The sequence below is a fragment of the Euleptes europaea genome, chromosome 10 (genome assembly GCF_029931775.1).
Source record: "Euleptes europaea isolate rEulEur1 chromosome 10, rEulEur1.hap1, whole genome shotgun sequence".
Lineage (NCBI taxonomy): Eukaryota > Metazoa > Chordata > Lepidosauria > Squamata > Sphaerodactylidae > Euleptes > Euleptes europaea.
The window spans coordinates 50,052,486-50,064,848 of record NC_079321.1 but is presented as its reverse complement, the minus strand read 5'-3'; the positions used below and the strand labels follow the sequence as shown (position 1 = coordinate 50,064,848).

General features: G+C 42.8%; 1 protein-coding gene across 1 annotated transcript in view; it reads right to left on the bottom strand.

Moving 5' to 3' along the window:
* Nucleotides 1–12,363, bottom strand: part of BCKDHB (branched chain keto acid dehydrogenase E1 subunit beta) — a 61,433-nt gene that overhangs the window by 34,090 nt on the left and 14,980 nt on the right. Inside the window, exons 7-8 of the mRNA XM_056856281.1 lie at nt 7,370–7,467; nt 6,466–6,576 (exon numbers count right to left, since the gene is read on the bottom strand). Coding sequence (XP_056712259.1) covers nt 6,466–6,576; nt 7,370–7,467 — 209 coding nt within the window. The remainder of the gene's footprint in view (nt 1–6,465; nt 6,577–7,369; nt 7,468–12,363) is intronic.

Genomic DNA, 12,363 nt, shown 5'->3' with positions numbered 1-12,363 from the left:
TTGGAACAAGAAGAGATCTTAGGAAAGTAGACATGAGTGTGTCAATTAAAACAAGAACCCACAGAAGCACCTAAAATAAAGTTCATGCATATTTCACTGGTGCTGTGTTTCTTCTTTACAAGGTTAGGAGGGGAAAGGAGCACCAGTGATGAGGGGCAGCTGCAGCTCTGTCTCTACGAGCCAGTGATGGTATAGGCTGCGGACTGCTGAGAGAAGAGAGCTTGGGAGCACACACACCCCAATCCACCCCTCTCACTTTCTAAGGCCTTCCTTGGGGAAGCAACATTATTGTGCATTTGTCTGTGGGTCTTGCCAGGTCTGGCTGGCTGCCTTGGTATTGGCTTGCCTGGTTGGTTTGGCTTGGATTCTCTGGTTTGACATTGGTTCAGTTGGACATGCTGCCACACAGGCCTTGGGTTCTGTGATTTGGCACTGGTTCTGTTGGGCTTGCAACACTGTCCCTTGCTTCAGTTTGTTGTGCTGGAATCCTCTGGTTTAACATTGATTGTATTGAGGCTGCCACATTGGCTATGGGTTCGGCTGGGACTCTATGGTTTGATGTTGGTTCTGTTGGGCACGTTGCCTCTGTTTGCATTGGGAGGCTTTTGGCCAGGGGGTTCTTGCTTTTGTGAGTTGGGTAATAGGCTTCGCCCTGGAGAACAGATGGAACTTTTTCCCCATAGGAAACAATGGAAACCAGTAGGATGGGTGGGGACTCCTTGTTCAGTGGCATGTAGAATTGAACCAAGGGATTCAATTTTCTTGGAACTTTGAGGCGTCTTTAGTAGACAGGCAGTACTAAGTCTCCTGCAATTTTAGCATCATTCAGTTGAAACGCAGCTACTCCAGCCCCAAAAGGTCATCCATAGGAATGATGGAACCCAAATAGTTCCAGAATCCCTTTTTAAAAATCCCAAAATGGTAATGGAGGACTTCCTGAAATCCAAATCTGAAAAAAATATGGGTGTCCTTTCAGGTGAATATCCCTACTCATCCCTACTGCCATTCTAATCACCTGAAATTATTACTGCACAGTAAAAACCTGCTGAGATACACCTAAGAGTCACTTTACACATTCTCCAGACAACATAATTAATGTGCAATATGTATTCCTTGCAAAATTTTTGATGTGGTTGTTTTTCCTTGTTGATTTATTAATATGGACAATGTAAATGTGTATGTCGCCTACCCAAAAACCTGTTTGAGGAGGCTTACAACTGAAACAAGAAAACCTTAAAAAGAACTATAATCTGGAGAGCGGGTTTGATTCCCCACTCTTCCACGTGAAGCCTGCAGGGTGAGCTTGGGCTAATCACAGTTCTCTCAGACCTGACTCAGCCCCACCTATCTCACAAGGTGCCTGTTGTGGGGGGGGGAGGCAACTGTACGCTACTTAGAGAGTCCTTACAGTGGAGAAAAGCAGGGTATAAAAAACCAATTCTTCTTCTTCTATGAAGCAGAAATGGCAACCAAATGAACTCTCAATGATGAAATAGTCAAATAAAAAAATGAAGATGAAGTAAACAGTTCAAAATTGGTACTACAGGATAAAGAAGCAAATTCACTTTTCTGGTGCTCAAGACCAAATAGTTTATTTATGCCGACCAGGAGGAAGCTACATCTGTCAAGATATGAGGAGCAGCGTATGTACATACTGGTGCAGCACTTTTGCCTCCACCCTAGATTAACAGAAACTTGGCTCAAGGAAGACACAGAAAACAATCCTTGGAATACATACAGACAAGCACAGCAAACCATGAAGGATACAGTTAGAAAGCAATTTGCCCTGTGCATTTGGATATTGAAGTAAAACTCTCAGAATGAGAGGAAGAGGTAGAAAAAGGTAAACTATGTGAATAGTCCAAGCAGGGACAAACGCATCGCCTCTTGAATTCCAATGAACTCCACCTCTATTACAGAAAATGGAATGTGTGTGTTTTTCTGCTGAAGTGGACATGTCTGTTCTGAAAAACCCCATATTCTAAAGAGCCAATAGAAAACTGGGCAGTCTAAAGACTATTAGTGAACTGTGTGAGCTCGTCCGCTCAGAAACTCAGCCAGCCCATTCCGCTTACTCGGTAAATGAACTTCCATTAAAGACATCTTTAACTGATAAATCTGTTCCACAGCTGGCAGGGGAAGATGTACAGTACCATGGAACCTAGGCCATCCTGTTATTTATCACTGACGAAGGGCCTGCAGTGACTGGGACCAATCTGTTGTGCGTCACATAATGAACAGGCAAACAGTCTTAAAGATCGCCAGAGTTCCACAATGTTGATGCCCGTTGCTGACTGTTGTATACCAAGGCTGGCTCATAAAATGGCCCTTGCAGCAGGCACCCCATGCCCACAGGACCACATCTGTGCTCAGTACAGTTTCTGGTGCTTGCTGCTTGAAGGGAGAGTTTCTCATTAAACTGGAGTGGCTCGCATACCACCCAAGACACCAGAGAACAATGAGGGATGCACCAGATTGTCAACTGATGTTGCTGCTGTGGGTAGAACATCACAGCTGTAGATGGTACACATGCAGTCTGGTGAAAGGTATTACAGCTGAGGCAGATACCACCAGAAACCTCTGACTGTAAAAAAAACAGACTGGATCTGATGTCACGTAACAGTTTTGACAAGAGACAGGAGGGTACTGACATTCTCTCCCACAGTATATAAAATGTTAACGAGCTGTACATGGCTGCATAATTTGCAATTCAAAACAATGAGGATGACAAAATTTCCAACTCCATGGAATCCAATTAACAGCCCTCTTTATAAGTAAGTGCATGATGAAGTCTTTATTTCCCTTTTGTAAAAACAGCTTCCATAACTATAGAATTTAGTAGCAGGTATATAAAAAGTGATGCACAGTTGTCTCACTGAACTGTACTTTCTTTCTTAGCATCAAGCTGTGAGAGGGGCTGAAGGTGGCTTCCCCCAGACATCCTAGTTAACTTGTAACAAATCCAGAAGCACTAGAAATGCTGCAGGAGTGTGGGTCAGAATCAATGAAACACCATCAATTTCCACCAAAAAAAGCAAATATTAACACTAATCTACATGCAAAAATAAAGATTAGACACTCATTTTGGAATGAATTCAGATTGCATTCATTGTACAATAGCCAGTGAAGCAGAATCAAAACTCAGTTTTCCTTCAGCTAACAGAGGGCCTCTAGTGGTGTTCAATGTGTACTGATGTGTGAAATGGGGGGGGGGACTATTTAAAAAATACTATACTAATCACATCGTTTAAAAAACAGATTAATCAAACGTGAATCCTGTTCACTGTTTCTTGTGTTTGATGTTGAAATCAGTGTACTTAATCCTAACCTAACCTTTAATTGGATTGTGGCCTTAATCATCTCCCTATGTAAACTGTAATTCTAGAAATTAATGGATTCTAGTAGGAAATTTTCCTTTAATCAAAATATTTATATACTGCCTCTCCTCTATACAGGGCTTGAGATGGTGTACAATGTAAAATCAAGAACACCCAGCACCAATAAAATCAATCAAAAAACTGAAAAGCAGATAGACCCAGATTAGTCAACTCCATCTACAACAGTAATAAAGGACAATCAGGCTACAGATAAAACTCGGGGGAAGGGCACTGAATGCTTTCAAGAGAAGACGCTGAGTGCAGGGAAAGGAGGAGGACATTCTAATGCGCAGGAATCTCTGCGGCTCACAGCCAGCCAACCATCTTACCTTTGAAGGCAAGGGGACAATAGGAGACCTGTGATGATAAATGTAGTACCAGGCAGAATTACTGTGACTAAGTAACCTAGTTCCAAGTCGTACAAGACTTTTATATATGAGCATGTTGAGTTGGGACTGGAAACAGCCAGCCAGCCAGCACTGAACTTTAAGTACCAGTGTTATCTTGTTGTTATATTCCAAACTAGGTGAAGTTTCCAAATGAACTTTAGCAGTAGCTCCATGCAGACAGCATTAAAAGAATATATTGCAGAAGTGGGGAACCAGGACCTGCTGAGGTCACTTTATTTCCCCCTATATCCCCTTCCCCACACTATTTCTTCCTTCCCTCCTCCTGGGAGCCCATATCGTCTCCTCTTTCCCGGTTTCCTTCTCTCTGTCCACTCACCAACCAATCTTTAGCTGTCCCACTCACTCTTCAGCTTTATATATTATTTTTCAGTTACACCCTAGCTTTCCTCTCAATGAGGAACCAAAGCAGCTTACCTCATTCTCTTCTCCTCCCTTTTTCCTTACAACCACCCTGTGAGGTATATCTGGCTGAGTGTATGACTGGCCCAAAGTCACCCAGCAAGTTTCCATGGCAGAATGGAGATCAAAACCCAAGTCCCCCATATCCTGTTCTGAGAGCCAGTCTGCTGCTGGTTAGTGTCAGATTTCCATCTTCCCCTCCCCTGGCAGCCTCTCTGGGAAAAGCTTGACCCAATTGCAAAAATCATGGGGGGGGGGGGAGAGAAAAGTAAAAGAGGGCTCAGTACACCACTGGTGCCAAGTAACAATTCATGTATTGTAAAGTTCACCTTGTGTGAAGGCAATCATTACAAGCTGTTGCAACTTATACTCTAAAGCTAAACTAGTATGAATTCTGGGTGCATCTCCCACAGAAAGCTAAATACACAGAAGATTATTATAGAAAAACATTTTCAGCAATAGCTGGTTTGTGCATTTCTTAATCAACAGTATTCTATCTATAATATGCTCAGCATACCTAAAATTAAGAATCCCCTAAGACAAGACAAACACATTTAATAAAAAACTGTTTAAACACTTATTGAAACCTACAAATTAAACAAGTTAATAAAATATAATCTGAGTTGCAACCTACAGCACTATTTAGTTGCAATTTAACTCTCTAGGGCCGTGTTGGCGAACCTATGGCACGCGTGCCCGACTCTGCAACTGTAGCCCTCTCTGCCGGCACGCGGGTAAGTGGCTCGGGACGGGACCGAAAGTCCAGACGGGCGAGGCAGCGATGAATGGAAGAGGTGGAGAGAGAGCAAGCCCACCTCCCGAGGGACGGGGCGAGGAACCGGCAAGCCGACAGCCAGGAGAAGACGGAGAGCAGAGACGCGGCGGCGCTCCGCCGCACCCCAGCTGTAGCCCCGCCGCCCGGTCGCACCTGCGCCAGTCAGAGGACTTGGCTGGGGGCATGGGGAGGAGGGCAGGATGTTTCAGCCCTAATAAGGTCTAGGGGGCGAGACTAGAGGGAGGGCTGAAACATCCTGCCCTCCTCCCCACATCCCCAGCCAAGTCCTCTGACTGGCACAGGCGCGACCGGGCGGCGGGGCTACAGCTGGGGTGCGGCGGCGTGCCACCACATCTCTGCGCTCCGTCTTCTCCCGGCTGTCGGCTTGCCGGTTCCTCGCCCCGTCCCTCGGGAAGCGGGCTTGCTCTCTCTCCACCTCTTCCATTCGTCACTGCCTCGCCCGTCTGGACTTTCGGTCCCATCCTGAGCCACTTACCCGCTCATGCCGGCAGAGGAGGCTCCACCCTCACCAAAAGTCGACCACAAAGCCTCTCCTCACCGCCCCATTTCGGGTTTATTCCCCCCCCCCACAAGAGAGGTGGTGTGTGAGGTAAAGCGCCGCCCTCCCCCTCCCCTCACAGCGCGGCCGGGTTTTGAATGCGCGCTCGAGGGCCGGCAGCGCCAAGGCAGGTGGCGAGGAGGTCGGAGGTAGGGGCCCGGGGGGGGGGGAGAAGCAATGTTTGATTCAAAACTCTGCATGGGGGGTTATTGGCCATTTATGAATGGGAGGTTTTGCATTGGATTTGCCATTCAGATGCACATTTTCCCCATCCAGATCCTCAGAACTCAAAAATAAGCCCCCCTGCAGAGTTTTTTTTCAGACGGAACCCTCTGAATATAGAGCAGGTTTTGTTTCATATATTTGCCTTAGGGTTGCCAGGTGTCTCTCCCCCAATCATTTACCTCTTTTCCTGATGGTTCAGTTACAAATATAAAGTTTCACTTTCAAGAAGAGTTGGTTTTTATATGCTGACTTTCTCTACCACTTAAGGAAGAATCAAAACGGCTTTCAATCACCTTCCCCTCCCCACAACAGATACCCTGGCCATTTATGCATGGTCAGTTTTGATGTTCGCTAAAAGCTCTTTTTTAAAATGCAAATTTAAAACTGCCTATTCACGGTCTCGAAGCAAAAGGAGAAATTCCACCCCTCCCACTCGCCTGCTCCTTTGTTCCTGTTTGCATAGCCATTAGCATGTGCATAGCTAACCCGCCGCTGTTATTTTGCATGGTTCCTTCAGGGGGATTCTTCAGGTTAAATTGCCATGTTGGCACTTTGCGATATATAAGTGGGTTTTGGGTTGCAGTTTGGGCACTCAGTCTCTAAAAGGTTCGCCATCACTGCTCTAGGGGCTTGGTTCTAGAAAAGTTGAAGTAGAGAGAAGCTTGGGAAATCAATCTTTGTTAATTTCTCCTGTATAATAGCATAATAAATAATACCTACCTTGCATATTGTATCTGCATCCCAAGGTAGAATAGTTTTCAGATCAATTACTTCACAGGAGACACCAAGTTTTTCTTGAGCCATAACTGCTACCTCTTTCATAACATGAACCTAAATATTTGGTCAAAGCATGCAACATTATGTCAGAGGAATGGAAAATTAACTCATTTTTTTTATCATGCTCTTCCTCTAAAGAACCCATAGTAGCATGTACGTTTTTTGCCTGTTCTCCTTTTTATCCTCACAACCACAGTTAAGCTGAAGCTTATGGGATGACTGACGAGACGAATTGCATCGCTGAGTGGGAATCTGAATCCAGGGTTCCTTGTCCTACTCCAACCACATTACCACAGTGCCGGCAGGACAGTGAGACAGGAGGGAGATTTTACCTAGTATTCCCCTCCTTGTTCCTACACCTGATACTGGAAGCATCTTATTTATGTCTATTTTGTTTATGAGTCCCAACAGTCGTGAGAAGATGCATTTGCATAAGCTCCTTCTACTCATACAACTTTGGATCATACACAATATATTATGATGTTTAAAGCCTACAACACTGGTTTAAATTCCCTAGAATTTCCTAGAAAACTTTCAAAAAAATTATGGAATTAGCCTCTCTGACCAACATTATTCTCCCCAGTGTAATACATCTTTCACATATGGAGCACCAATCAAAAGAAACAAACACACTTTCAGCCATAATTAGACTCAAGCACTATCAGCCATTCTTTAAATCACATTCAAAATCCATATTCCATATATCTGCACTGGTGAGGGCAACTGGGACATAAGACATTTCAATCATGCCATAAAATTATTTTCAGGCCTACGTTTGATTTCACTTTTTTGCAGCTGTACAGCATGCAATACAATTTCATGAATATCTGAAGAAAGTCATACTAACCTGAGTGCCCCAAGCCACCAGAGTAACGTCACTTCCATTCTGCAGCACTTCTGCTTGAGAAAGTGGAAGGTAGTACGGCTCCACGGGGACTTGTTCCACTAAATGAATTTGAATAGAGGTTTATGTACTCTCCGTCTAAAATACTGAGTCCCAGGAATATCTGAATAAAAACAGATACTCAAAATCATGGAGCCAAGCTATGCCTGCAATTTAACATACATGTCCTTGGATGACATACCTCTACACCTCTTGTCTCAGGCCTCAGCACTCTACCAGCCCCCTTATTAATTACTGGTTGGTCATATTGCAACTTGTATTGCTTACTCTAAAGAAGCCATCCAGGAGACTTGTACAGTTCATGAACTATAGTGGCAACATTTTACTTCCAAAGCAACAGCTGTGACTCAAAACAGCACTTAAAGAGCCAGGCTTGGACCTACAGATCTCCTTATACAAATGGAAAGCACTTCTATTCACATAAGGCCATTGCCAAATTCTGACAATCCCCCCCCCCACCGGACACTGTCCCTCCCCACTCTTGAGCCAAATCACACAATATTGTGGGGATTCCACTTGCCCTGTGGAGAATTTTGTTGGAACACTGGTCAGTCTGTGGTTTCTACATTTTATTTTATTTATTAGGTTTTTATCCCGCCTTCGTCCCCAGCCACAGCCAGGCTCAAGGCAGCTACCAACGTGTCAACATATAAATACAATGAAACCACAAAATCCAATAAATATATGTTCAACAATTTTAAAAACAGCAATAATTGAACAAAATTTCAAAATTCCAGAGATGGTGCTCATCACTAGAGTGTAGCCACCGCCGCATAACATGGCATAACAAAGCAGTCAGGCCATGCCTCCCTGTAAAAAGTTGGTAATCAACATTAAGAAAAAAAGGGGGGAGGGGATAGGGAGGCCAGCACAGATGGAAACCATAGCCATCCTCAACTATAGACCTAGAGGAATATCTCCTCTAGGCCAGCACAGATGGAAACCATAGCCATCCTCAACTATAGGCCTAGAGGAGTACCTCTGTTTTGCAGGCTCTATGGAACTCTTTAAGGTCCTGCAGGGCCCTGGTCTCCTCTGAGAGAGAATTCCCCTGCTTTGCATACAAGCAGCTTTAAGTAGGATGAGCAGGAGACAGAACAAAACCATTTAATTTCGCTCCTAATCATAAGACAATCAATGAAGTATATAAGGAAGCCTTACTACTATAAATAATGAGCTTGTTCTCCCATTTCCACTATTATCTATTATGCGGTGTTTGTACTTAGTTATTATAATTATAACCTGATTAGGATAGCCCAGGATAGCCCAATCTCATCAGATCTCGGAAGCTAAGCGGGGTCAGCCCTGGCTAGTATTTGGGAGATCATCAAGAAATATCAAGGTTGTGACGTGAAGGCAGGCAATAACCTCTGAACATCTCTTGCCTTGAAAACCCCATGGGATTGCCATAACTCAGCTGTGACTTGACGGCAAAAAAAAATTATAATTATAATTATTTACCATAGACACGTAGCTGTAAAATTGTTGAAACATATTGTTAGATAAACTGAATGGTAAAATTGTTGTATATCAAAAATGCATAATATTTATTTAAATTTCTTAATAAACATTAAAATTCAAATCTGTACATTTTTAACTTCTTATTGTAGGAAAAAATGCTAAATGCTGCTTTCCAAGTTGGCCCATGGAGCATGCAGGCGAAGAGCCCCTATAATATAACATTAATAGCAAAGAGCTACAGGGTTGGTGAGAGAAGCAAGCAGGGGTTGGATCCTAGTGAGAAATAAGCCAGATGTCAGAATAACAGCCTCATAAGCTGTTCAGAGGCTGGGGTTAGGAGGGTTCCTTCAGTTATACCTCTCCCCCCTTAAAAGAGAACTATACAGGAGCCTTAATTGGAAATGTCTGAATTGCACCCAGCGTGACTTGCCAAAGACCTAGTAATAAATTTAATACCTGCACAGAGATTTGAAGTCAGACTTCTCAAATTAAAATCCAATATTTGCATAAACCACAATCATCTGTGGATTCTAAACATTCAGAAGTGCTAATTCAAGATTTTGTAAAGAACTTCGTTATATATTAACATCACTAGGAAATGTATATAACTTGAGCACTTCCAATGCTGATGAAAAAGTAGCTGCATTTTACCAGCCCTGCCACTATAACAACCACTGATGCAAATAATTTATTTCTGCACCACTGATGACATATACGGTAAATTAAATGAAAAGGTCATAAGACATAAGGAGAGACTCTCCATAAGCCATTTAACCCTGATTATATCAGTGACTCATCTTTTCCTTTGAACTACCATTATGTGCTCTTGACAGAACACTACTTTAAAATTTTAAACCTGCATTTTTATGTGGATGTTTTTGTTAAGCTGTTTGATATTTTTTAAAGCCGCAGTATAACTATTTAAAATGTAAATATTCTAAAATGAACCCTACCCTATAAACCACAGTGATATATTCCTTCCTTGTTTTCCTAGATTATTTTTATTTATTTATATTTGGGCTTCTAGTCTGCCCTCCGTCACTGGCCAAGGCCGAACTCAGAGCAGGTTACATTAATTAAAACAATGATACATACAATAAAAATCAAGAAAATTACATCCTGTTAAAATACTAATTCAAAATCTAAAACAGTAGGCGCTCAGCGTCTGCCCACAGAACCAACAGGCAGCCAGAGGGAAGTAATCTGAACCCCCTAAAAATCCAATGAAGAGAAAAGGAAAGGGGGGAAGGGAGACCAGTCATGATGGAAACGGTTGCTGTCCTCAACCATAGGCCTGGTGGAACATTTCGGTCGTATATGCTTTGCAGAACTGTGTTAGATCCCACAGGGACCTGGTATCATTAGAGAGGGAGTTCCACCAGGCCGGGGCCAGGGCTGAAAAAGTGTCCTGGTTAAGGACAGTCGGGCACTTCTTGGGCTGGGGACAACCAATAAGTTGGTGTTCGATAAGCGGAATGCTCTCTGGGGGGAATATTGGGAGAGACAGTCCCGCAGATACTAAGGTCCCAGCCCCATATAAGGCTTTAAAGGTTAAAACCAGCACCTTACTACAAGTCCACAGAGTAAGTTTTATTCACTGGGGGAAAGCTAACCAATCAAGATTACAAAGTTCTCAAAGAGACAGGACACAGTAGTCATGAGAGATTTCAATTACCCGAATATCTGTTGGAAATCCAACTCCACTAAAAGTGAAAGGTCAGATAAATTCCAGACTTGTCTCGCTGACAACTTCATAGTCCAGAACGTGGACAGGGAAACAAGGGGATCTGCTACCTTGGACTTGATTCTCACCAACAGGGAAGAACTGGTTGATGAGGGGAAAGTAGTGGGAACCCTGGGTAGTAGCAAAAATGTAGTTTTCGAATTTACAATCTTCAGCAAAGAAAAAGCTGTATGTAGTCAGACATATAGGTTGGACTTTAGGAAAGCAAATTTTAACAAATTTAAAGTTATGCTGGGTAGTATCGCATGGTTAGAAATACTGAAGGAAAAGGGAGTTCAAGAGGAGTGGAAGTTTCTTAAAAGCAAAATATTGAAGGCACAATCACAAACGATTCCTATGAGAAGGAAAAATGGGAGGAGCCTAAAAAAGCCAGGGTGGCTCCATAAACAGCTTTCTAAATATTTGAGAAATAAAAAAGACTCATTTAGGAAGTGGAAGAAGGACCTTATTATCAAGGATGAATATAAACAAATAACCAGTGCTTGTATGGAGTGCTAGAAAAGCTAAAGCTCAGTATGAACTTAGGCTAGCGAGAGATGCTAAACACAACAGAAAGGGTTCTTTTTGTTATTATCAGAGTAAGAAAAAGAACAAGGGCATAGTAGGCCCTTTGTAGGGACAGGAAAGTGGAATTGTAACCGGTAATGAAGAGAGGGCAGAACTGCTTAATTCCTACTATTCCTCAGTCTTCTCTTGAGAGGGAAACAATGCTCAACATGGCATAAACAGAACACATAATGCGGGAAGGGAATTGCAGCCTAGGGGTCGTACATAAGCACCTAGTTCCTTTAAATGAAATTAAGTCCTCAAGGCTAGATGAACTGCATCCATGAGGAGTGAAAGAACTTGTGGATATAATTTCTAAGTCTCAGTCCATTATTTTTGAGAATTCTTGGAGAACAGGTGAGGTGCCAGAAGACTGGGGGCGGGCAAATGTTGTCCCCATCTTGAGAAGGGGAAAAAGGAGGATCCAGGTAACTATTAACCTGTCAGCTTGACGTCTATACCTGGAAAAGTTTTAGAACACATCATCAAACAATCAGTTCTTGAGCATTTAGAAAGAATGGCTGGATGGCTGTGATTACAAAGATCCAGCATGTCAGAATAACCTTATCACTTTTTTTGAGAAATTTACTACCTTGCTGTATCGGGAAATGCTGTAGACATAGTTTAACTTGATTTCAGTAAAGCTTTTGATAAGGTTCCACATAATATTCTTGTTGACAAATTGGGAAAATGTGATTTAGATCCTATTGCTGTTAGGTGGATCTATAACTGGTTGACAGATCACACCCAAAGAGTGCTTGTTAATGGTTCCTCTTGGAAGGGAGTGACTAGTGGAGTGCCTCAGGGATCTGTCCTGCTCCCTGTGTTGTTCAACATCTTTACAAATGGTTTGGATGAAGGAATAGAGGGGATGTTTATTAAATTTGCCGATGATACTAAATTGGGAGGGGTAGTAAATAAGGTTAGATTCAATGAGAAACAAAATGCTGTATGTATTTCACTTCTCCTAATAATTCCCCCTTTGTGGAAAAAGTAGGAAGGGTACACTTTTTCTCCAAGGCTTCAAAATTTCCAGATGTTTTTCATCTGTAGGAGGAAGACAAATCCACTGCCACCCAAGAGGAAAGCAATTGCATTGGATCAAGCTCAGACTAGCAACTATTTACACCTGCTTTTGACTACCATGACATTAAGGTGTCTGGTTCTTGTATTTGAGCTAACATTA